The 26,945-nt window shown below is 39.8% G+C and overlaps 4 protein-coding genes and 1 long non-coding RNA gene across 25 annotated transcripts in view; 2 read left to right on the top strand and 3 right to left on the bottom strand.

Moving 5' to 3' along the window:
* dlg1 (MAGUK family member discs large 1) overlaps positions 1-6,654 on the top strand; it is a 38,184-nt gene extending 31,530 nt beyond the window's left edge. For 18 of the 20 annotated variants that reach the window (XM_089264544.1, XM_089264543.1, XM_089264546.1 and 15 more), the window contains 4 exons: positions 2,063-2,212; positions 2,309-2,591; positions 2,668-2,759; positions 2,828-6,654. In XM_089264544.1, coding sequence (XP_089120670.1) covers positions 2,063-2,212; positions 2,309-2,591; positions 2,668-2,759; positions 2,828-2,934 — 632 coding nt within the window. In that variant the 3' untranslated portion in view covers positions 2,935-6,654. Of the gene's footprint in view, positions 1-665; positions 734-2,062; positions 2,213-2,308; positions 2,592-2,667; positions 2,760-2,827 lie in introns of those variants that run through there. The other 2 variants (XM_089264539.1, XM_089264536.1) reach the window with 1 other exon arrangement.
* The window catches only part of LOC149090650 (uncharacterized), a 169,760-nt gene that overhangs the window by 123,808 nt on the left and 19,007 nt on the right, over positions 1-26,945 (bottom strand). The gene's annotated exons all lie outside the window — the stretch shown is intronic.
* Gr10a (Gustatory receptor 10a) lies at positions 8,000-9,388 on the bottom strand. The gene is made up of 2 exons (XM_089264160.1): positions 8,283-9,388; positions 8,000-8,210 (listed from the first exon to the last, which is right to left on the bottom strand). The coding sequence occupies exons 1-2, from the start codon at positions 9,357-9,359 to the stop codon at positions 8,046-8,048; spliced, it is 1,242 nt and encodes a 413-aa protein (XP_089120286.1). The 5' UTR covers positions 9,360-9,388; the 3' UTR covers positions 8,000-8,045.
* On the bottom strand, positions 10,244-11,749 carry Or10a (Odorant receptor 10a). The gene is made up of 5 exons (XM_030389235.2): positions 11,201-11,749; positions 10,954-11,141; positions 10,606-10,895; positions 10,381-10,533; positions 10,244-10,320 (listed from the first exon to the last, which is right to left on the bottom strand). The coding sequence occupies exons 1-5, from the start codon at positions 11,731-11,733 to the stop codon at positions 10,267-10,269; spliced, it is 1,218 nt and encodes a 405-aa protein (XP_030245095.1). The 5' UTR covers positions 11,734-11,749; the 3' UTR covers positions 10,244-10,266.
* On the top strand, positions 19,260-26,602 carry Gs2 (glutamine synthetase 2). Of its 2 annotated transcripts, none has more exons than XM_089263657.1 (5): positions 19,260-19,556; positions 21,670-21,842; positions 25,121-25,461; positions 25,525-25,716; positions 25,780-26,602. In XM_089263657.1, the coding sequence occupies exons 1-5, from the start codon at positions 19,546-19,548 to the stop codon at positions 26,170-26,172; spliced, it is 1,110 nt and encodes a 369-aa protein (XP_089119783.1). In that variant the 5' UTR covers positions 19,260-19,545; the 3' UTR covers positions 26,173-26,602. The 2 variants fall into 2 exon arrangements, with proteins under 2 accessions (XP_089119783.1, XP_089119782.1); XM_089263656.1 differs by lacking the exon at positions 19,260-19,556 and adding an exon at positions 21,269-21,494 and having other exon boundaries at positions 21,658-21,842.

Raw genomic sequence — 26,945 nt, 5'->3', positions numbered from 1 at the left:
CCCTTATACTTGCTTAGTTTCATGCTGTGCTTTATTCATTTCACAATTTCTGTAGCGATGCAATCGTTAAGCCGAAACTATCCAACACTGATAGATGTATTGTTATTGTCATTGTCATTTATCGTATTCGTTATCGATATCGTTCCATTGCACGCACACTCCCACAAACTTTTGACTCATTTTCGTTGCAACACACCCGAAAGTGAACCACAGCAAACACCTTTTCCGTGCCCCAGACTCCCCCCCTAAAATCAAAGAAAACTGAATCCCCATGAGCAATCGAGCAATCGATAAATCAATTACTATTAAGATAACAAAGAGGGATGTGAACGACGACAAAACATAATTAGTTCAATAGTATAATATAATGATGTATTGAAATATTGATGAAATTGAAAGCCTCTGAAGATATTTTATTATAAATAAAAGAAAGTCTTGTTTGATTTAAGAAGTGTTCTTAATTTATCCACGATATATCACGCCAGTCTGAAACTCAACTCATTTCCCCGGGCTACGAAATTGAACAATTTCTATCACATTTATTTCCTTTAGCATAATTATTTCCTCTCCATTTTGATCAGAGTTTTTCTCATCCAATTGGCTTTGGCGCGTACTTTGTTTACAACAATAATTGGCATAATTTCTTTTGATTTACTAATTAATAGTTGTATCTAAACATGAAATGCAAATGAAAATCCATAAGACAAGCGGTAACTGAGTGAGTAAACTACAAAAACCAAAAACCAAAACCAAAAACAACGAATTTCCAAACCGATAAACGAACGAACGAACGAAATGATCGATAAATCGATGAAATCAACAAACGAAAAGTTAAGCATTTATACACGTATATGTATATATACATATGCATATATGTTTGTATATACATATATAGAGTATATCTACAGTCGATTACTGTTTCCCTAGGCTAATCATATATACACACACTTGTATATGTATTTAGTATAGTTATAGCAACTAAGTTAAGTTATAAACGAATTGCTACTAAACTCTCATAGAAATCAAGTCATTCGTAGTACATATCATATAGATCGATCAATTGTTGTTTGTCTTGCACTAACATCTTATGTTTATTTCGAGTATTTTGTGTTGTGTTTTGTGTATGTATTAGTTTTGTGCACTTGCATTACTAACTGAGTATATGTATAATAATAGTCCCTAGCTAAATCTGAGTAGCGAATGCCTCAGATTTAGGTTAACTGTATTTAGTGTACTTTTGACTAGTCTGAATCGTATATAAACAGCACACACTTTTAATTGTAAATTTGCATAAAATACAATCAAAATGTGTATATACATGTATATGTATGTTATATATCTACAATTGATTTCGTTCAATTTTAACTTACACAAAGTTTTTATTAGCTTTTCCTTTCGCCTATTTTCCAATTACGATAATTTTCTCAACTCAATTTCCTCACTCCTTAAATCTATTTTCAAGCAAATCAAATATTTGGTATTTTCGTAGATTTCATTTTGATATTCTTATTTGTGATTTTCTATATATTTGTTTTTTTTCTTTTTCTGTTCTGGTTCAGTATAAGTTCTTCCTTAGCCTAATCGAACTATTCGCATTAGCCCGAGAGCCTTCGTAGACAATAAACTAAAATGCTTTAAACCTAACTAATCAGGACAAATAAAAGAAAAGTAAAAGAGAACCCTAAAAAATCCTATTAATATAAATTAGTAATTATTTTTGCCTATAAATATCTCTATTTCTCTCTCTTTCTCTCTTGATATCGTATCCTTTTTGCTTTCTATTCTATTTATATTTTTATGCCTATATTCTATGCTATTCCAAATTGAAAACTTTTAACCGTAAACCCAAAAACAAAGCAAATGAGCAAAAATCTGCTTGATTCTGTATGTAGAAAGAACCAACAGCTCTACCTATTGACCTACTACCCTCCCCCCAAAAAAAATGAAACTCAATTCCCAACTCTAATGTCTCCCATGCCCGAGGACCTAGACTCCATTCATTCTGTACATTTTGTTTTTGCACGCGCACCAAACCTAATAGCAATGCCTACTATGCTTCCAGCTTCCGAGGAGAACGTGCTGTCCTATGAGGCCGTGCAGCGTTTGTCCATTAACTATACGCGTCCCGTTATAATACTGGGACCGCTCAAGGATCGCATCAACGACGATTTGATATCTGAATACCCGGACAAATTCGGATCATGTGTGCCACGTGAGTGACAAAGAATTTGAATTTGAATTGCAATTGAAATTTGGGTTCATATCATCATTCATATATATATATATAAATTCTTCTTCACATCAACAGATACCACACGACCAAAGCGCGAATATGAGGTCGATGGCCGGGACTATCATTTTGTGTCGTCGCGCGAACAAATGGAGCGCGATATACAGAACCATCTGTTTATCGAGGCTGGCCAATACAATGACAATCTGTATGGCACCTCGGTGGCCAGCGTGCGCGAGGTGGCCGAGCGGGGCAAGCATTGCATATTGGATGTGTCGGGCAATGCAATCAAGCGCCTGCAAGTGGCGCAACTCTATCCGGTTGCTGTGTTCATAAAGCCCAAGTCTGTCGACTCGGTGATGTGAGTGACTCCAACTGAGACTACTCTATGTCTGTGTGTGTGTGTGTTTAATCCAAATACTTGTTGTTGATTGCAGGGAAATGAATCGTCGCATGACCGAGGAGCAGGCAAAGAAAACATATGAGCGCGCCATTAAGATGGAGCAAGAATTCGGCGAATACTTTACGGGTAAATTGAGAATTGAAATGTGCAAATCAGAAATGATCGGAAATGATACTATCAATATTCCATTGCAGGCGTTGTACAAGGCGACACGATCGAGGAAATATATAGCAAAGTGAAATCAATGATTTGGTCACAATCGGGACCAACCATTTGGGTACCATCGAAGGAATCTCTATGACCAACAGCCACAACAACATGGACACTGCCGCCTCGAGTACGTTGTCGACCTGTGTCGAGAACACCAACAACAACAACAACATCAGCAGCAACAGCAGCAGCAGCAGCAGCAACAAATCAGCCGCAACAAAAAACGTCACATTGATGCACCAACGCAACGACCACGATGACGACGACGACGACGACGACGAAGACGAAGAGGACAATGACGATGACGATGACAACACCAACAGCAGCAACAACAACAGCAGCAGGAGCAGGAGGAGCAACAACGGATGTTGTTCATATTTAGAATTGTTATTGAAGATTTGCTGGCGCCAGTTAAAGGAGAGCCAAAACAATAGAATATCAGGCAACAAGCAGGCAATGCTTTTAGCCAAGTTTGTTTGTGCTTGATTGCTGGCTCAAAGCTCTGAAACTGAAAAGGAAAGCAAAATGATGAAGCGGCAACTGTTTAGTTTAAGTTAGAACAAAATTGATAAAAGAGAAGAAAAAGAAGAAGAAGAAGCAGCAGCAGCAGATAAAACACAAACCGAAGCATATTAATCATAAGATCTACTTAATATGAAGCAGTAGTAGATGATGATGTTGATGATGATGATGATGATGACTATGATGATAAGGAAGAGGAGTGACAGAACGTTCGTTAAGCGCTAGTGTTGTTTGTTTATGTTGATGTTTATACGAGAGTTATAGCGAGTTAGTTATATTGACGCTAATATAATATATATGGTATATTATTATATACACACGCATACACAAGCGACTGTATGTGTATATACATACATATGTATAATAGGTATATGAATCATTAAGTGCGACCAGCGTCAAATATACCACAAAACGTTGAATGATAGCAATTGAAATTGAATCAGTTCAGTCGAATACGACTATATATATATATAGGTATATATGGGTAAATAGACGTTGACGATGACGACGAGGACGATAAGTTGGTGCATTTCTTGTTAGATGTATTGTATTTTTTTTTCCCCCCACGCGCCTTTGCCTAATGCAACACAAATCACATAATAAGCTGCATATATACATAATAGTTTATGCACTCACCCATACACACCCACACACATTTACACATAAACATGTATGTACACAAATACCATGTAGCCTAACTAAAGAAAAGCGTCAGCAACGAGCTATATATATAGAGATATATATATCATTGGGTATATAGAGCGGGAGAGAGGGCAATATCACTTCTTTCAATGCAAAAAGTCATTTAACTATTTAACATACACTATATGCTAGACAGTATTAGCAAATTGTGAATGCGTCTAGCATAAGCATAATACGATCCATACAACATATACACCCATATATATAGTATGTATATATATATGTGGTATAATTTTACAGTTGAATATGCAACAATACCTAAATACCTGGCGGGTATTTAACACATATATATATATACACTTCTTTTTTTTTTTTTTTGTATTGACAGCAACAGATTAGCTAATGTTCTACAATGCGAGAAACAAACAAACAAATTTATAAATTATAGACAACGCACATAACTGCTAATTATCCATTATATATACATATATATATTTTTTTTCTAATTTTCTATATTTTTTCTAAGAAATTTAGTAAAATTCAAGTTAAACAAGTTAAATCTTATGGTTTTTTTTTTGTGCGTGTTTCACATGTGTTTCGCCGCCTTTCCGAAATATTTAGAAAACGAATGAAATGTATACGTTGTGCATTTATGTACATAGCTATATGTCTATATAACATGTATGTATATGTGGAAAGAGGGCAAGTATTTGCATATTATGATTAATACTATCATTATTATTATTATTATCATTTCTTTTTTTTTTTTTAACTTTACTTTACTTTCGTCTCTGTTCTTTATTTTGTAATATCACAATATTTTGTAAATTATGAAACCTTCGATCGCTGAACAGTATCTATGTACGTGCAGACAATGCATAAAAAGTTCTCCTTCTTTCACATTGTACGCAAAATGTATTGTTGTATTTAATAAAACCAACCTAAGCGAATTATATTAATTTAAATCTAAAAAAAAAATTAAATAAAAAATAAAAAAAAACTAAAAACAAATGCAGTAAATGTAATAAAAAAATAAACTACAAAAAAAGAAAAAACAAACATGAAGCAAACAATTTCATCAAGAGCGTAAAAACTTTTTAATCAATTTTCCCCATTTCAAGTGAACTTAATCAAAAAGAGAAGAGCATAATAAAAGAGAATGTGTGAAATAGTTTAAAAATAATCAAAAGATGATTTTGTAAAATTGTTGAAACAGGACACATACACAAACATTTTTTGTGAATATATATATATATACATACACACACCCATATATAAATATATATATATACCCAATTGAGCCACGACTGCGAAAATGTTAATGATGAGAGAGAAATCGATAAATCGAGGCAGTTAATCGATACATGGCACAGATATTGACGAATCTTATGGCGAATATGGGCTGCAATTAGTATATAAGATAGCCAAACAAAAAGAAAATATTTATAGAAAAAAGGAAACGTTATAAGCCTTAGTCGAATTAGCACTCCCTGATGAGCGTTAGGACTGTGTGTGTTTGGGATACCCGAATTCCTTACTCGAATTATGCGATCAACCTAACTTATAGTATATACCCAGATATATGTACATATGTATGTGTACATGTATATATGTAGATGTGCGTGCATGATATATGTATGTACACTTACTTTGATTACGATTAGTGCAAAGAAGACTTCACTCTCCTTAGTATGTACATATTGTACGGAATTTTTGTCTTTCAATCGATTAAACCACAATATAAATTAAATTTATTCTGCCTAACAAAAGAGAAAATGAAAAAAAAAAAACACCCGCCTTGCAATCTCTTTAGCAAAGTACATTGCGCCTGTGTAAGCTAAATTAAAACGGAAAGCAATCTGAAGTACATGAAACCTGATGGAAAACGAATGGAAATTTCAAGAAAATTGGCAAATTTTATGCATGTTCAAATGTTAGTCGATAGTTGAAATACAAAAACCGAGTATTTAGCGTATAAGTGTGCGAAAGAAAATGAAATGAATAGATTTAAATACATACGGTATGTATGTATGAACAGCAGAGGAAGCAGCTGATGTTCACATACTTTGGGGTTTTAAGCCCAACAATTGCGGTAAGCGTTCTTTTTCTATTAGAACATTTTTAGTGTATTAGAAAGTCAAGGTAACTGTTCCAAAGCCTTAAATGCAATTAATTAACGCATTTACGAGTATATCCAAGTTACACACATACATACACAAATTCATTGCTCTACAATACATATATACATATATATATGTATATCTATATGAAATGCCCCTCTTGAGAAAAACCAAAACAAATGACAATTTTTGATGTAGCCTTAGAAAGTATATGCAAGAATTTACAGAAGAAAGAAAATAGAGCATAAATTACAAAAAATAAAAAATATAAAAACAGTACATATATATATATATTAGGGCTAATACTGAAAGGCATTTAACGATTCATTGTTCAAAAAAAAAAGAAAGAAAACGAAAACGAAAACAAAAATGAGATTTATCGTAAATTTTGTCAGCGTATACTTAATAATTATTGTGGAAGCATTTCATCAAAATGGTGCCTTTATCAGTTATTGTTGTCGGTATTAAACAAAACGAGAGTAAACCCAAGAAACAAAACAAAATGAATAAATAATGAGTAAAACAAAGCTAAATGCAAGAATTACATAAATTTTGTATAGTTAAGTACTATTATTAATCCATATTGCAGCACATGCTATTTATAGTAAATGAAAAGAATTCTAATGAAAATCTGCAGTTGCGGGCTGTGATTTCTGCTCGAACATACTCACAAACACACACACACACACACACACCCATACACACACATATATATATAGATATATTACTTCTTAAATGTCAGCTTAAGCAGTTCAGTTCAAATATATTTGCAAATCGTTCGATTGTAGTTGAAGCCATTAGACACCAACTCCTGAATCCCAACAAAACGAATGAAACATGGCAATTTATTTAACATATATCGACAGCATTATATATAAATATCTATGCAATTGCTATCATCAAAAGATTTGTTGTTATTGTTACAGTTTTTCATAAAAAAAAAAAGAAAAAATGATGAAGATAAAACAAAAAGAAAACTAACATAAAATGTATCCTAGTACAACTTATTCGATTGCCTTTTCGATTTGCATTACATATATGTTCTCCATTAGCCTATAAGTGCTTATACACACACACATGTATGTGAATTGAAATTGAATTGTTGAAAACTAGCTAAAAGCTGTACTTAATTCCAATTGGAATCGACACTGGAATCCAATCTGCAAGCAAGCTGTTAACTGTTATTGATTTCACTTACTCCCCAAATATTATTTTAAGTTTGATTGATTGGGAAAGTCTTTCGAATGGTTTGCTATGCTTTGTTAAATATACTAGTTAATTCCAATTCCATTTCCGAATTTCCTGTGCAGTTGCTGAAACCATTGAGACAAAATGAATATACTACGGATATATGTATGTATGTATGTATATATATAGAGGCATTCAAGTGCCGTACGGATTAACGAAAACAATCTGACAATTCGCGGTCGTGGCACACATACAAATGCACTTACACACACACCCACACTCACACACACACAGAGAGAGAGAGAGAGAGATGTAAGCATTCACGTTTGTATTTATAGATATATACACCCATATTCATATGCATACGATATATATGCATATGTATGTACATATGTGTATGCATGTTCTAGTTAATATTGAAGAAATTCCACACACCGACAGCCACGCCCACACCCACGCCCACACCCACTCCCACATACACGCACACACAAATTAGTTGTAAAGATTCAATTTGTGAACTCTACATGATGTATTATTTGAAAAGTTCATCAAAATGATGCAACATTCGTAATAAACAAGAAATTCAATACGTAAACAATGTCTCTAACTAAGCGGAATACACTTGAACGTAGATAGCTTCCAATTGGAATATTTCCAATCGAATATTTGAGTAGTGCGTGCGTGCATCGATAGAGTCCCATTAGTCTAATTGGAGTGCTGAGAGGTTATGTCATTTGTTGTGCTGCGTGCGCAGATATATATCGAACTGGACGAGCGTAATGAAGTAGGAGAAGGCCGTTACGGAAATTAGATAGATGAGACGACGATCCAGATGCACCAGGCCGCAGAGCATCGGCTGGCGGCAGTGCCTCAGCAGCAGCGAGAACTGTTCCAGCTGGAAGACAATTGACAAATGGTTAGCTAACTGGCATCCAATTGGAATCGGTGCATAGTTTGGTTGGGGCACCTCTTGGTTCAGGCTTGCCGGAGAGTCACTGAACTGGCGCACGGTGAGGGCCAGACGCGTCTGCTCCACCTTGATATGCTCGCCAACCAGCGACACCAAGTACGTGTCCAGGTAGAAGCCCAGCGCATAGAGGCCGCTCACTGCAACCGGAAGGGAGATGAAGGCGCGCGAGCTCCTCGCCAGCAGATTGAAGATGGTAAACAGATTGGTCAGGTTGTTGATCAGCGTGGCCAGCATCAGGCCCAGCAGCTGGAACTGATGCATGCGAAAGCTATCCGTGTACAGAGCGTGTATCTGGGCGTAGCGCTGCCGCAGCAACCCAATCCGAACGCCGAGCAACAGCCTGCCGCGGCCCAATCGCCGCAGCTGCTCGAGCTCGGCCTGCAGCTGCATGTGGAGCAGGCGAAAGTAGAGCAGCACACAGCTGTTCACATAGTAGAAGTAGTCGGCCATGTTCTCCGTATAGTTCCACAGGACGAAGGCGTAGATGGCGAACTGAATACGCAGTCGCCTCCCTTGGCCAGAAGCCGAGTCTGAGTCCGAGTCTGACTCTCCAGCTCTGTCGATGCGGGCAACGGCCAAGATCGCACAGATCTGGACAATCATCATCAGGTTAATCAGCACGAACTTGAGGTACATGAACAGCTCGAAGCGGCGCTTGGGCCAACCGGATGCACGGTAGCTGGCCGCGAACGACGCCTGGAGGCGGGCGCGCTGCAGCGAGCAGCGCCGGTTGATGGCCTCGAAGTGGCAGGTGTTCGCCACATAGGTGACAATCACGGTGGCGTACTTGATGAGCGTGTTGGCGAGGCCCACGTACAGCACCAGCTGCATGCGGCGGTCCGCCGTGGCAGTGAGCGCGCGGTAGTTGTAGCCAAAGTAGCCGGGCAGGACGACAATCAGCAGCAGGCTCAGCGCGTGGCTGTAGGCGATGAGCAGCGACTTGAACGGCGCCCGCATCGGCTGCTGCGGCGCATAGTCTATGATCACCTGGCCGCAGATGCTCGCATAGATGTGGCCATACCTGTAGAACTTCAGCTCGTGCCGTTCCCAGAAACTTTGCGACTTGGCGCACATGCCGCACGCTCGGCCAGCCGCAGCTGCACTGAACTACCGTGCCGTGCCACACTGCGGCATGCGGCATGTGGCATGCCAGTTGAACCAGTTGAGCCGATGGCTATCTTAAATGTATTATATACAGAGCCAATGCACAAACAAGCCTGCCTAAAGTGCCTCGCTTTGCTCTTCGACTTTCCCTAGCAATAGAGCATATATAGAACATATAATGTGCTGATGTAAAAAGATTCTCTCTACCAATACAGCACATGTTAGTGTTCTGCCGAATAGATTTGATTCCTTTATTATCCGATATTCACTTTATAACTATATTCATTTGATTTCTTCTAATAAGCGTCTAACATATTCATGTTTATCTATCGCATATGAATATCATATGACATTAACTATATATTCATTATCGAGTTGGGATGATATGCCCATCTACTCCTTTCTCCATCTGTCCGCCTGTTTCTCCTTTGTTATATTTATTGATATTCTTGCTATATCTGTCCTCTTCTCTATATTTTTCTATCTGTCCGTACGTCTGCCTCTCTGATTGTTCACCAGCCATCCTCAGTCTATCTTATCGTTTATCTGTCTGTCGGTTCTTCCGTTCCTCCGTTTACCTTTTCGTCTGTCTGTCCGTTTATTCGTCCGTCCATCCACCCGTCCGTCTGTCTATCCATCCTTCCAAATGTTCTTCTACCTTGTCTGACTATATATATATAGATATGTATGTATATATGTATGTCCGTTCTTTCGTTCTTTTGTCCGTCCGTCTGTTCGCCCGTTCATACGTTCGTCCATCTGTCTATCCGTTCTTCTATATATTCGTCTGTTTATCAGTTTGTACTTTATTCCTCTGTCCATCGCTCTGTTGGTTCGATTGCCTAGAATGCCTGTGGGTCATGAGCGTAGTCCATGCCTAGGATTGAAAGGACTTGGCCAGGGCAATAATGGAACCAGATGTCTGCAATATCTGAAATAGCAAGGACTTATAGTAATTACATACATATATAAGGAGCACTAGGGCACGCACTGAGGTAAAGGTGACGAGAGAGGGCGAAAAAAACGGCACTGCCATTGTGAGACCACGCTGTGAGCGCATTATGAAAAGATGAACGCAGAGACGGTGCTTGGGCAAGCACTGATGCCATGGAGCACTGCCCATGACAATGGCCAGCTTGGTACTCTGTAAGAAAAAAGAAGGAAAAGTGGATGAAAGCACCGTCCTTTGGCTAATTTTAATGGGCTGAGCACTAACACTCTCCGTGACCAGAGTGCCGCCGTAGCAGTAGATGAGCAGCTGGCTGAGCGCGGCCACGGTGTAGCTCACGTAGAGAAAGGTGTTCAGGCCTTTGTCGCCGATGGTCAGTAGATTGAAGATGCTGAAGCCAATTACCATGCTGGCCGAGACGAAGTGGGCCAAGGTGATGGTCACAAAGCGCTGCCTGAAGAAGTGCGTCAGCTCAAAGATCTCATTCTGCCGCTTGATCAGCTTCACCAAGCTTGCCTCAAAGACGGCGCCGTTGTCCCCGCTTATCTGTGACAAATCTAAACGAGAAGCCTCTACTCAGCAATTAGAGTGCAAAAGAATGCTGCATTACCCTACCTCGGTAGGGTCGAAAGAGCGTGTGAATATCCGCCTGGAGGAATTCGAAGAGCGTGGCGATGTTGACACAAAACTCGAAATAGAAGGCGTCACAGCCTCCGAACATGAAGATGGTCACGTAGCCCGTGTAGGCAATGAATATGAAGGTAAGCGGATAGAACGGTGCATGTAGTAGCCAATTGGGCATGCTGCAAAGATGGCTCTCAGCTGGATTCAGATGCAGTGTGTTGGCATCCCACTAACTTACGTCATATTGAAGGGCATACCCCAGACGATTTCATCGGTACATCCATTTAGGTAGAGCAGCAGCACTACCATCAGTGGCTTCAGATTGTATAAGCTGCTCGTGGAGAAGCCCGCGGACACCGGCCAGAAGTTCAAGCGACACGTCATCAGGAAGTGCCGACGCATCACCTTTTCCTTGACGGGCGTCTGGCCGACGGTGGGGAACAGCATCTGGCGCTGCTTAGTTACGATGTAGAGCAGGTCCTCGCGAGCCTGCAGCAGAAGGAACATTTTCAGCAGGGTGACCGCCGAGGTGCCAGCCGGACAGAAGGTCTCCAAGGCGACCGTTATCTCGCCCCGCCTGGCACACCGATAGCCGGCGTGCAGCTCCGTGGCCACGCCTATGGCCAGCACCACAAAGTTGATGTAGGCTCGCCAATGCAACCGCTCCGGCCAGAAGCCCATCAGATTCATGCACAGACGCGGCACGGCGTAAAAGTATGTGGCCAGCGGCTGATTGCCGTGCAGGAACCGGAAGTTACTGTCGACAGCCATGCTGGCAGTTCGTCTTCTATTTACGCCCTGAGCCGTGCTTGGCTCTTTTATAGAACCAGTTAACCGATTGGCCTACTGCTAATTGGCCTGTTGTTCAAGCAATTAGATAACTTTGGCGTTCAACTTGCGAAGCAAAAGTTTTGGCACAAGGTTACCCAAAAGGCAATGTGTCCCAGGAAGAGCTGACCAGGTGGCCATTGTCCATTATTTCGAAATTTAATATTCGGCCATAGCTCATCTCATATATGTATGTAATACCTGGTCTAACCTTAAAATTAATGCAAATTAGAATTGCGAACCATCAAAAAGCATTTATCCCATTAATTTTTCATGCACCGCCCCTTATCTTGTGCATTTTTATTTTTTATTTTATTTTAATTTTTTATTTTTTTTTTTTTTCTATTATAGTTTTATTGCAGCTTTTGTTGTTGACTCTATAGCGCATTTATACATCTTGTATTTTATTAAAGCTGCCCAATTCTTGTCCCATAAGCAGGCTAAGAACCCTTTAGATCTGCATCTACACTTATCTAAGGCATACTTTAAGGCATTGGTGTCCCATCTCTTAGCTTGAAAAAAAAGTAGTTCATATATATTTCGATGTACATAAGAAATACAATATATACGATATAAGTTAGATCTTAAATATGAGATAAGTTCAAAGAGAATGGCGAATATTGGATTATGGAGGTATATAAAATATATAATTATTATTATTTTATTTTATTTTTTTTTTAGTTTTTTTTTGGTGTTTGAGAAGATAAAGTCGGCGTCGAAGAAGCAGATGAACAAAGTCAAAAGTGCTTCGGGAGTTAGTATATATGCGATGCGGATTACTTTGAAGCCCATGAAATATATTAAGGAAAATCTTCATATAAAAGGAAATATATTTTTTAACAGCCTTTAAATAGAGACAAATTTATATGCGAAGGAACGCTATATTTTGTATGTTTTCCAGTTTATATACATGTGTATAATTTTATAAATTATCTTATACATATATACTATTTTTATATATACCTTACCTTATACTCTTTTTCAATTAGAATATTCAAAATCGAATATTTATATTAGGCACTCTATATATTATTAATAATTGGCACTGACATCACAATAGTTTTTTTTTTTTTTTTTCTGTACCTCTTGTTTTATTATTAAATATTGAATCAGTGCCACTAAAATTTGGTATTTCCAATTATGAAGTATAGTAAAGCTCTACTTATGATCGCAATGGAACTTTTATTTTTGGTATTATAAAGTGGAGAGGCTGTACAAATATTATTTAATTTAAGTAAAGCTAAATTCCTTTATTTAAAGGGTACTTTAGAGAAACTTTGTCCTATCTGTTATGAAGTATTTTGGCTAAGTCATCTCAGATCATAGCAGATAGATGCTAAGCTGAGTATTCCTTACATTATTCCCTTTTACAGCTGCATAGCTCTATTGCATTGAGGCATACTGTAGGGCATTTCTTTGCTTAGCTTCACAAAGAATAGTTCAAATATTATATATTTTATTTTATTATATTATATATATTGTATAGGTGCGAAACTGAGTCATATGTAGGACAACACTCTGAATCAGATCCATTTACATTTACTATTTGCAAGTCTCGAGCTTTTGTTGCGCTTGCTCTCGAGTTTGCTTTGCTGAGCTCATGCGGATGAACAGATTGCTGGGTCTACCAACTCAGCCACGCCTCCTTCTGTCACCTCCTATACCCCGAGCCAATTGCAGTGTGAAATATATGCATCAATTGGCATTTTCAGTGGGTCCAAGCCTGAAGTAATTAAATGAATAATCTCATACCACGATCACTCAGCCAGGGGCTAGCCAGCCTATGGGGGGGTGGTGGGAAAGGGTTGCGACATGGGAAGTGTTGCGGGTGTTATTTAAGAGTCGAATATGCGATAATCCAGAGCAGAGAAAACTTACATAAACAATCAACTGGAAAATTGGTCAGCTCTGATGGGCTCGACTCTTGCTGTTGCTTTTGCTTTTGCTTTCGCCCGATTGTTCAGAATTATTGCAGTATTTTTGCAAATTGAATCAACGCTAATTGGCTGCTCAGAAATTGTTCTATTTTGCAGTTATTACTAAATCGCAGCTAGCTGGCAGCTAGAGGGGGGAGGGAGGAGGAGCGTTGATGGCAGGAGAGGGACAGCTGGCTTTGGCACTGGCACTGAATCTATCACCTGACCGCACTGCTTGCAACAACAACAACAACAACAACTACAACAACAACAATACTGTGAACACTTACACGCAATCCAATTAGAACAAATTGAGGCAAGCCGTGGAGTCAATTGAGTACGTCGCATGATGTTGCCTGGCATTGTTTCAAGTGTATAGAGGGGGAGGATTGACAACTGTTGCTGTTGCTGCTGCTGCTGCTGCCGCTGCTGTTGCTGCTGCTGCCGCTGCTGCTGCTGTTGCTGCTGCAACACACCAACAGCAGATCACGAGATCAAGCCTTCTTCTTCTACATGTGTTTTTCATATATATATTCATTTGGATTATTTGCGCCCTTGACTGACTCGTCGTCATTATTATCATTATTATTATTATTATTATTGCTGATGGTTAAATTCTGGCTGCGGCATGGGATATATTTGTGGGGTGCTGTCACCGCGCTGCACATGACCATTAGATAAGTTTATTATAGAATAAATACGCGCTGTGCCCACTCATAAAGAAGTTAAGCAATTTCAGCTCTTTAAAGCATAAATTGTTTAATAGAGTTTGACGCGACAATTGGTGGAGGGCTGATATATATAAAAAACAAAAAAAAAAAAAGTGTCACCTCTTATATATACCCTATAATAATCGTAATTGCCAATGTGAGAGGGAAAAGAACGAGGGAGAGAGAGAGAGGGATAGAAAGAGAGAGAGAGATCAAAATAGTTAGATGGGGTATAGAAGATGAGCGAGAGATACGCAGTGAGATAGAGAGAGTAAAAGAGAAAGCAGAGATAGAGTGATAAATAGAAGGGAGGGCAAGGGTTCGAGAGAGAGAGAGAGAAAGAGAGAGAGAGAGAGAGAGAGAGAAAGAGGGGGAGAAGAATAAGAGAATGAGAGAATTGTGCAAAAAATATAAGTTAAGAAGGAGACAGAATTATTGATAGAGAGAGAAACATATCAACAGAGAGAGAAGCAGCGAGAGCGAGAGGGGGAGAGAGAGCAAGAGAGATAAAGAAATTTATATAGACAAATAGAAATAGAAATCGAAAGTGTAATAGAAATCGAAAGAGTAATAGAAATAGAAATAGAAATAGAAATAGAAATAGAAATAGAAATAGAAATAGAAATAGAAATAGAAATAGAAATAGAAATAGAAGTAGAAGTAGATTGACATATATAGAGAGATCGAAAAATAGAGAAAGAGATATAATTAGAGAGTCAGAGATTGAGAGAGAGATCGATAAAAAGATATATGGAGAGATAGAGAGACAGAAAAAGAGGAATATAAATACATTAAGATGTAGCTAAAGACAGAGAGAGAAAGCTAAGCAGAGAGAGAGAGAGAGAGAGAGAGAGAGAGAGAGAGAGAGAGAACGAGAGAACGAGAGACGAGTAGTGAGAGTAAAAAAACGAAGCTGTGCAGAAATAGTTAAAAGAGACTTCGAGAGATACAGAGCAAGATATATGTATATAGATCTGCAGTATATATAAATCAGCAGCGTCGATCTCAATACTAATTTGCGACTCCAAATCTGTTCGAATAATATCAAAGTCAGGTTTTTTCAGTGTATAATTATAATTATGATATTTGCAGATTATTTAATTATGCCAAACAGAGATCGTTCGATAAGTTGCCCACTCAAACTCGAGTTCTGTACGGTTCAAGCATATCTCCAAGTCGATCGAATCTTTCCATTAGAACCAGGGCAATTATTTTTAACTTGCTTTAGTTCCACGCAGTCCTTCAATACAAATTTCGTTGTTACGACTATGAGTGCCTTGATAAGGCCATATACACATACATGTATATGTATATGTGTATGTATATGTAGTACAAGTTCAAAGAATCGATTTTTATGTGCCTGATAGCGAAGGCAAAGTTTCTGCTTGAGTTCGTGTGCCAAAAGACATAGGCACATACATACATATACATACATATATTGGTCTAATTTTTGAATGTACATATGTATATATATATATGTGTGCGTGTGTGTGTATGTGTGTATTAATTGTGGCTGTTATATAATTTAGTGGAAATTACGCACTCACTGATCATCGTCGAGCGCATGCGACTGGCCGCAGCCATAAATTGCCATTTGATGAATAACAATTAAGCAGGCATTAATAATTAGAACACTTCGTTTTTTTTTTTTTTTTTATTATTATTTGCGATCTTAATTGCTGTGCGTTTGCAGCAGCAACAAAAAACAAAATGAAGATAGCGAGAAAGAGCGAAAGAGAGGCGAGGAAACCATCGAGAACCGTCGCCATGTATTTGGCACTCATTGCGCCCAGAGCTCCTCCGATTGCCTCCCCCAATTACTCATACGCCGCGTGGGATCGCGTCTACCTCAGCTGCCTTCACCTACATAAACACATCAATTCGTGAGCGCTGCCACCGGTGCCGGTGCCGGTGCTGGTGCGCGACCTTATCAGCCGGCCAACCAGCCAGGCAACTCTTATCTCATTTGGCCACCAGCCAACCGATCCCGTTATCGGGCACCGTTTTTGTGCAGAAGAACGGGCTAGTGCCAAACGCTATCGAAGATCAAAGTTTGCGGCCGGGTTTATGGCCCGCAAACCGCTGCCCGCTGCCCGCCACCCGCCACCCGCCATCCGTAAGCCGCGACCCACACAGCCGATCGCTCGCTGAGAGGCCAAAAAGAGAATCGCGTCAAACGCATCGTAAAAATTGCCAGACAAAAATGCCGATGGACGCATGCGCGATTCACGTGAACCGCGTTCGCCGTCCGTTCAACGATCAACTGGAACGTGAGATGTTGGGCGTGAAACGAGGAGCGGAAAGTGTGAAACGGCCGACGGGCTGGGTGTGGCGAGGGACGGCGAGCGGAGAGCGGGGAACGGGTAACGAGAGACGAGCGAGGAACGAGGAACGGGAAACGAGCAACAACTGGCGGCGGCCGGCAATCGATCAATAGAAATATAATTTGCACTTGTCTCTTTCCATCTGCCTATACACTGCAAAAAATAATCAATAAAAGTGTGCTATAATTAGCTAGCACATGTTACATTAATTATACATAAATCACTCAAAACTGATTGATATCTGAATGGCTTCATATGATATACGAATTGATTTAAATATTATTCATTTCAATTTTAAGATATATTCCATATATTAGGCAAAAAGTTAATGATATACATGCATATATTTACTTCTACACTTAATGAAGGTGTACAGGTTTTGTTGAAATAGATCTTTGCATATATGTATATTCGATTTAGCTTGTCCGTCTTGGGCTCTTTTCACGCCCGTCTGCTCGCATGAATGAACGCAACGATCTCAGAACTCGTAAGAGCTGGAGACTTGAATTGTCTGGTTTCACAAAAACTGATAACCATTCCCGATTAGACACAAATCAAAATTCAGTTAAAATATTATCTCTCGTAGTATTAGAGTCTGCAATTTTTGTGTTTCGTTTCAGTTATCTGTGGAAAGAAAAGATTGAAAATGTAAATGAGTTTGCATTTTTAGCATGTAGAAAACTCGAAACTCGGCTATGTTTGATGTTTCTTTTATCTCTTTTTTGATGGACTTGAATGGGCTATTTGATTATAAAGGTGTGAACTTCGTCTGAGTCGTACATTTTTTTTATAGGTTTGCGCTGCTTCCTGCTCTAATAACTGCGTCATTTTAGAAACTCGCGATCAATCGACGTTCAGGGTATCTTCTAGTCGGGCATCCCGACCAGCGTTTTCTTGCTTCTATTTTTTTTTTGTGTTATACATTTTGATATGCTTGAACATCGAGTTAATTTATTGAGAGAGAAAAAAACAAACAGGTTTAGGCATAGTTTGGATCATTTTCGATCAGTTTTCTCGCAGTGTAATTGTTTGTATGTTAATTGTTCATTAAGAGTTTAAATAAAATTAAGTATTTTTATATCGGACAATCGTCCAGTCGTCTGGCTGCCTTTATTTGCGTTTATTTTTAGATTGCCTGGCAAATGCTGTTCTTACTGCTTGACTTCCAGATTAATTTGTATGGCAAACGACGCGTGTAAAATGCTGACAAAACTTTATGTTATGACCTTAACGCATTTGTTGAACTGTATGACGTGCTACACTTGGAGTGCGAGAGGGAGAAAGAGAGAGGAAGAGCGTGGGAGTGAGAGAAAGATAGAAAGAGAGAGAGAGAGAGAGAGAGCTGTAGAAACAGGTAGAACGATGTAAATCTCGAATGAAATAAATCAAGGGGCAGTTAGAGAAAGAGAGAGAGAGAGAGAGAGAGATAACAAGACAAAAAATGAGATAAACAGTTAGATACTCGAGATCGAAGTACATGGAGAAATAGAGTGATAAAAAGAGAGCAAGGGAAAAATACAGAGATATAGAGATAAATAGAGAGAGGTTAAGAAGAATTCCGATCTAGAGAGGAATAGATAATGAGATAAAAAGAGAGCTCAAAGAGAAGATATATTATAAATAAATATAGAGAGAAAAGCAATACGAAAGGAAGATAGAAGAAAGCTTGAGCTAAAGGAAGTTAGAAAAGAGGAGAGAGAAAAACATAGAGAGATAGAGAGAGAAATAGAGATGAGGAGAAAATAGCAAGGGCAAAGCGTAGGACAGAGAGGAGATTTCTTAGGAGAAATGAAAGGGCTCTACAAAAATAAGAGCAAAAAGACTAAGGGAAAATCAGATTATTAAATAGATAGAAAAGAAAGCAGAGAAAGCGAGCAAAATATCGAAAAAGGGAGGGAGAGAAAGAAGGAGACACAACTTTATGCTCTTGTAGCTCGAGCTTATCATAGTTTCTCCTTCTCCAGCTCTCCCCCACCAAACGTCGCGACCTTTGTTATCGTAACTCGCGCACTAATAGCTCTTCAAATATACTCAAATTATACTCAATGTATTCATTGTATTACAGATATTCCATATCGCAGTCAATCTTGGTTAAAAGTATGCCTTTGATAATTGGCCTTGGCAAACGATTGAGTGTGGCCAATAACTCTGAAGATAAGACAGATCGCATACTCCAATATACAAAGTGTATACATATACATATTTATATTATATCTATGTATATGTATATGTTTAATGTGTACAAATATAAATATGCATAAGGCAGACAATTAAGCAAACAGCGCCAAACTGAATGTGTGAGAATCTTGAATGGGTAATTAGCACATGGTAGGTCTACATATGTGTGTTTTTGTTAAGACGTCATAAGTATAATCAAGAAAGAGCCGAACATCGCAGCGCCGCATCAGTTCTGGCCCACGTCCACGTCCGCAGTCGGTCAGCAAACGGGTATATAAGCTGATCAATCGCCGCTGGAAGTGCGCAGTTCGACCAGAACGTCTCTTAATCCTAAGCGGTCTCCATAGATAGCCTAAATCCCAAAACTAACTCAAGTGCCCAAGTAACCAATTTAACGGACACGGATTTTCGGCCAAAAGTCAAGAGATCGTCAAGATCGCAATCATTAACAGCTGGACTAAAGTTTATCGCCAAAAAAAAAAACAAAGAAACAGTTAATAATAATAAAAAATAAAAAATAAAAAAAAAAAAACAAAAACAAAGTCAAATCGACTTTTAAATACGTAATTTTCGTCAATTAACAACGACGTAAGATAAGGAAAGCAATATCAGAAAGGCTTATGCAACATGCATTCATCGTAAGTTGGAAAAACTCCTATAAATAGCAACACACATACATACATACGAAGCATAACTTACATTTACACATACTAACATACATATCATGATTATACATACATACATAATATGCTTTATCGTTCCGATGGTTCAGATTCGCCCAAATTCTTCCACTTATTGACCTGATTGATAGATTAGATTTTTATTTATGTGACATTTGTTAGATTACAATTTCGTTCGACATTGATCATTTATGTAAGGTCTAAATTTTATTTTGTTTTTATTGAAGACTGAATCATAGATCATTAGCAATGTAATAAAATTGGCAAGCAAAGTGAATCAAGTTTTTGCTGGATTTTTTTTTCTTTTCTTTTTTTTTCCAAATGATCTTTGAGTAATGTTCTTCTTCTTCTGCTTGTATAATATATATGTATATATGTTTGTATGCATTCATAGTCTTTTTTTCATTTAATTGCTAATGATCATTTTGAGAGTTTGTTCTTCTGCTCATTTGTATGTAGATAGATATTCGTGATATATTTCATTCATTTCAATTTAAATGGTCTCTATGAAAATTTGTGCTTCTTCTCTGAAGATACCATACATACACATATTATTGTACATATACATATGTATATCAGCAGAGACCATATGATCCACAGATTAATCAGACCAATCAAGCCCAAAGATAATCATACAGATTTAGATAATCAAAACTAAATGGAAGAGCGCTCGTTGATTGTTTTTATCTAGTCGTGCCTGGGTGAGCCTCTCAGGCTCTCACTGTGATATACTAATATGCATATCAGTGCCCAGGGGCTGTGTGTGTGTGTGTGCGTGTGTGTGTGTGTGTGTGTGTGTGTGCGTGTGTACATCCGACATCAGCCGATAACAATGACGTTGCATATCGCAAAAAAGGAAAAAAAAACTTGACGTTCTGCTATTATCTATGGCAGCATCGGATTTAGAGATGGGCGCGTGTCGTAAATAGAGAGCAATGTCAAGTGATATATCCCGTGCGATAGCACCTTAATTAATCATTAGTTGCCAGAAAGGAAAGCAGTGTGAATCATTGGGAATTTGGCCCGAGCCAGAGCCAGAGCCAGAGCCTGAGCCTGAGCCAAAATGTATGCTAGATTAATCAAGTGTTAAATTCAGCGCTAAATAATTCGTAATACACGCATTAATCAAGCGCTTATCAGCAACCACAACAACAACAACAATAACATGAGCTGCGCTGCACTGTTTTGATCGTAAATCAAAATACGTACAGTATATCGTAAATGTGAAATGATCGTATCGCATCGTATCGTATCGTTTATGACACGGGCACACCTCTAGTTGGCACCGGGACTTTTGCCGTTGCTCGCGTCGATCATGCAGCAGCAGCACAAAGAAGAAGAGCTAACGAGCAGAGGCGTATGCGCTGACCGTCAGCGACTGTGGCAGCGGCAGCGACGCGTCGACGTCGACGTTGACGTTGACGTTGACGTTGGGTTGTGGGCGCAGTGGGACCTCTGTCGGGGCGACGCGTCGCTGCTGCGTTGACGACATCAACAGCGCTTGCTTTTGTTTTTGTTTTTGTTTTTGGATTTTGTTTTCATTATTATTGAATGTTCTTGTTGTTGTTGCTGTTGCTGTGGCTGTTGCTGCTGCCGTTGCTGTTGCTGTTGCTGTTGCTGTTGTCCGCTCAGCTTGTTGTAAGTAGTAGCAGTAATAACAATGCCGTTGCTCTGCTCGTTTGGAATTTAGTTTGTCGTTATAAATTGAGTTGGAATAACGCATTCCAGCTTAGTCGTGTTCCAGTAACGTTTACGCGCGCAGCGACACAAATTTTCACTAGAGCCAACATCCTGACAAACCCAACGAGAGAAACCCAAAGATTACAATAAACACATTGAAAACAAAAATCCAAAACGAATTAAACCAACAAACAAAAGCTAAAGAACAAGCAACAGGTGCGCAGTGACTGTTGAAAGATCGTGTGTAGCAAGGCTAACTTTTTGTTGTTGTTGTTGTTCTTTTTTTTTTTTTGCTTTCTCATATTCCATTTCACGCACATTCCGCACTCTCTCGCACATTATCGTATCCCTGCACACACACACACATTAACACCATCAGTATGTCTGCCAGAATTCTTGAAGACTCGCCCAATGCGCGCATCAACAAGACCATCTTGGACCGTTATCTGGCCCTGCCGCTAGAGGATAACATTGTGCAGGCCACCTACGTGTGGATCGATGGCACCGGCGAGGATCTGCGCTGCAAGGATCGCACCCTCGACTTCATACCCTCGAGCCCCAAGGGTAAGTGCCAAACACTCGGGACGAACCGAATTAATTCGCTGACCTAGACACGGACGACTGCCGGCTGGCTGTGCTCTCATTTTAATCTAATCATGCGACTACTTGAGCTAAACAAAGCTTTCCACTGCCATTGCCATTGCCACTGCCCCTGCCCCTGGCCCTGCCTCTTGAGTGGCTGTCCGCTTGTCAGGCCGAGCGCCTGCTATATCAGCTGATCCGCGCGGCTCTTCAGGAACGGCTACGCACAGATTGATATGCACGCAAGTCGAGCTGATTCCCAAAAACAATGCCAAGCAACGCAAAATCCATTCCCGGCCGCAATCAGTGTCAATCCCATTCAGAATTTACGTTCTTTGCTGCTTTGGCCTTGACACCAGCGCGACGACGTCAGACGACGTCAGACGACGTCTGCCCAATGTTTATAGACTTTGAGAATTAACAAAGGCCAACAACAAATGCCAACACACAAAAAACTATTCCATATAATTATTTTAGTACAGACGTTTTGATAATGCGATGCCGTTCATAAAGGCGTACAACTTAAAAGGGGTTTCACGCTGATAATTGATTACGTTTTAATGTGTTTGCCAAGCAGTCACAATTTTATAGACACATATAAACTATATGCTGGCAATTAGACGGGGCGCGTGTGCGCGTCTCCAGCACTGCCAAATCGAAGGAAGCCGCACAGATTTTTTGTTGTTTTATCCATTCGGTGGCTAACGCGGCGTATGCGTAATATGCGCGCATTGAGACGGGCTACAAAACAAAAGAACAAAAAAACGAAAACAAAAAAAAACAAGTGCAAATCATGGCAAGTCGGAAGAAGGAAGCAGAAAGAGTGATGATAATAAAAAAAATAATAAAAATAGTAATAAAAATAAAAATAATAATAATAATAAAAAAAATAATAAATAATAATATAATAAGAAGAATAAGAATAAGAATAATAATAATAATAATAATAATAATAATAATAATAATAATAATAATAATAATAATAATAATAATAATAATAATAATAATAATAATAATAATAATAATATTAATAATAATATTAATATTAATAATATTAATAATAATAATAATATTAATAATATTAATATTAATAATAATAATATTAATAATATTAATATTAATAATAATAATAATAATGATATTTTTTAATAATTTTTTTTTTTTTTTTTTTTGAGCTGAGGTAGAAAAAATGAAAAAATTGTTTAGAATTTTTCGTAGTTCTTGCTCTTGCTTAACTCTTCTTATGCTATTCTAAATTCAATGCATACTATATTAAATAGTTTATGCTCTTCTTCTTCTTCTTCTTCTGCTGCTGCCTCTGCTTAGCACTCAAGTGTGCACAATTACTAATTAAGAATCTCGACACTGGCAGGCAAATGGATATATTTGATGTACATATATATTTATTTCCCCATATATGTATGTGTTTGTGTGTGTGTGTGTGTCATTGCGGCATACAGCTAGATTTGAGATGCAGACAGATAGGTGTGAAATGTGCCAGCACGTTTGCACAGCGAGAAATCAGGCGACATCTGGACGCTGGGGCGTATGCTTAATATTATTGCCACAGCACACGCTGACGGCGCGTGCCCGAATAGCTAGGAAAAGACCACACACACACACACACATACATAGATATATGTATGTATGCATGTGATTCTCTTCTATGTGATTTGGCTGCGATTCGCATGGGCAACAAACAATTGCCAAGTCAATTGGAAATGATGGAAAATTAAGTTGATTAATTATGCATTTGCTGCCGGCATTAGCTAAGCCAAGGCCGCAATTTGCATGAGCAATTGGTGTGCAGGCAAATTGGCCTGCAGTGCATAGCAAATTCGCCTTATCCTTGGCGACCAGCCCAGCAGCGCCCCTCCTCCTACCCCCTCTAGCAGCTCGTGCAGCTTAAGGCAATCAGCTGTTTAGCGAGTCTATGGCGCCTGCTGCGCCCATGCCGCGGGCCACTATCTGTTTTCAGGGGCGGACCGAGTGGGCTGCGTGGGTGAGCGTGAGGCACGAGATTGTAAATGAAAACGTCCGTCCAAGGTAACAGCTGACGCTCCGCCTGCTGGCGCTGCCGTTGCCGTTGCTACTACGACAGTAACTTCTAATTATAGCAACTTTTCTATTGCCAACTAGAAACAACAATTTACTACGAATAGCTGCCAACCCCTCCCCCCCCCCCCACTCTCTCTCGATCTCTTTTTCTAGGTAACTTGATTAATTTAGTTTGTGTTTTTGTTTTATAAGTAAAGATGACAAAGTTTTGTTATGAAAATATTTCAAACAATTAGAGACAAACAACACGAAATGCCGCTAGAAAAATGCTAGAGAGGAGCGCGTGACACGAGTGCTTAAGCATTAAATCATGAAAGATTTATAGACCCTAAATATATATATACTTATATATTATAGATGTGTATATTACATATAGATTATAATATCTATATCTAGTATATAATAATATTATATAAATCTATATAGTTTTGGATGAGACAAGTTTTATTAGTATTGGGAGTAGAGGAAAAAATATTAATGCCATATATGTATATAGGCTTTCCATATCTCTCATATAGAATTGCGACTTTTTAAGTATTCAAATTCTCTCGAGTCGTAATTCACAAATTTTGGGGTCATTGACAACAGTTTTGGAGTCACAAGGGCTGAAGCAACCGTTGTCAGACTGTGAACAGTCACATGTCGTGACACCACGTGAGACGCATCCAACTCGACTCAGCTCAGCACAGCTCAGGTTACATGACGAATGCACGGCCAGCCAGCAGCACTCGTTTGACAGGTTCACAATAGACAGCGATGATGAACAGGGTTGGGTTTTCAAGCAGTTGTTGTTATTGTTGTTGTGGTTGGTTCAGAGCATGATGTGGGCAGGCGAGAGGTGAGGGGCGGTGCTCGGTGGGAGGAAATTGAATGAACAAGTGCGCAATATTTAATTTGTATTCAGCCGCATTCTGTTATAGGATATACGATATACGATATATGATATACGATATAGTCCACACCAAATATTATATATGTATATGGGCGATAGCTGACAGATGAGCTTTGCGGCTTTGGGATCTTGGGGAGACAGGAAATGCCAAACAGTGGCGGCTGTTGCAAACGGAAGCCGATTAACAGTTAATTAGAGGAGTATCGCATGGCGAGTGGGAAATGGGAGGCGAGGCCAACCAACTGGGTTGCCTGACTGATTTATCGGCCTTCATATTGATTGATCTCCGTTCGCTTCGTTCACTTTGCAGAGTTGCCCGTGTGGAACTACGATGGCAGCTCCTGCTACCAGGCGGAGGGCAGCAACTCGGACACCTATCTGTATCCGGTGGCCATGTACAAGGATCCGTTCAGACGCGGCAACAACATCCTGGTCATGTGCGACACCTACAAGTACGATGGCACTCCGACGGCGACGAACAAGCGCAAGTCCTGCCTGGAGGTGGTCAACAAGTGCACGGCGGAGGAGCCCTGGTTTGGCATCGAGCAGGAGTACACGTTCCTCGACTTTGACGGCCATCCGCTCGGCTGGCCCAAGAACGGTTTCCCCGGACCCCAGGGCCCCTACTACTGCGGCGTGGGCGCCAACAAGGTGAGGATGTGTGTGTGTGCGTGTGTGCGTGTGCCGGGGACTAACTTTCCATGTCCGTGACAGGTCTATGCCCGCGACATTGTGGATGCGCATTATCGCGCCTGCCTGTACGCCGGCGTCAAGGTGTCCGGCACCAATGCGGAGGTGATGCCCGCCCAGTGGGAGTTCCAGGTGGGCCCCTGTCTGGGCATCTCCATCGGCGACGATCTGTGGATGGCGCGCTTCCTCTTGCATCGCATCTCCGAGGAGTTTGGCGTAAGTTCTCAAGCCACTGCTGCCCGCTCAGTCGGTATAGCCTTATTGTCTCCCCCTCCCTAGATTGTCGCCACTCTGGATCCCAAGCCCATGCCGGGCGACTGGAACGGTGCTGGCGCCCATACCAATGTGTCCACCAAGGCGATGCGCGAAGACGGCGGCCTCCAGGAGATCGAGAAGGCCGTGGCCAAGCTCTCCAAGTGCCACGAGCGTCACATTCGCGCCTACGATCCCAAGCAGGGCCAGGACAACGCCCGCCGTCTGACCGGCAAGCACGAGACGAGCTCGATCAACGACTTCAGCGCTGGCGTCGCCAACCGCGGCTGCAGCATACGCATTCCGCGCGGCGTCCACAGCGACGGCAAGGGCTACTTCGAGGATCGCCGGCCCAGCTCCAATTGCGATCCCTACTCCGTTGTGGAGGCCATATTGCGCACCATCTGCCTGGACGAGTAGAGCAGAGTATATGCACACTTTATAGCTTGGACCTGGACCCGGACCCGCCCACAAATCACGGCGGAGTAACCATATAGACGTAGCCATACACAATCAAAACTATATACCATATACTATATACTATATGTGTAACCAACGTAGCTTTTCCTACCATACGTTTTCTTTTTTTTTTTTTTTTGTCGACTTCTAAATGAATTACCATCTAAGCAGCTGTTAAAGATAACTCGATATATGTTTTTTTTTTGTTTTTTTTTTATTTGTATTTGTTCTTTTGTAATTGTTGAGCATTGTTGTTAGGTTATAGACATTAACGGAACACGTTGAAGAAGAAGAAGAAGAAGTTGAAGAATAATTAGGTTTAAAGCTGTGCGTCGATCGATCAATTATTGCCTGCTCAAGGGCCCGCAAAATTACCAAGTATACCCAAGAAGAAGAAGAAGAAGAAAATAAGAACACCCACCAAGCGCCCCAGACAAGAGGACATACATACATACATACATGTATACCGAAATAGACGAAGATGAAGAAGTAGGAGAAGCAGAAGACGAAGAGGAACAAAAGACGTCAATGGGGAATTAAAGCATAACTATTAATGATATTATTTTAACATTAAATACCACTACATACATACATATAAACACATACAAATTACACAAACACATACATACATACACACATATACTCCCTAGTTAAGTAAAATGCACGAAAATTATTGAAATATTTGCATTTTTATTGAAGGGATCTTGAGAGAATTATTCCGTGAATCAATTTCC

This window comes from Drosophila navojoa, chromosome X, assembly GCF_054131105.1.
Source record: "Drosophila navojoa isolate 15081-1374.11 chromosome X, UAZ_NAV_1.0, whole genome shotgun sequence".
In the NCBI taxonomy this organism is placed as follows: Eukaryota; Metazoa; Arthropoda; class Insecta; order Diptera; family Drosophilidae; genus Drosophila; species Drosophila navojoa.
This window is presented reverse-complemented; position numbering and strand designations above follow the sequence as displayed.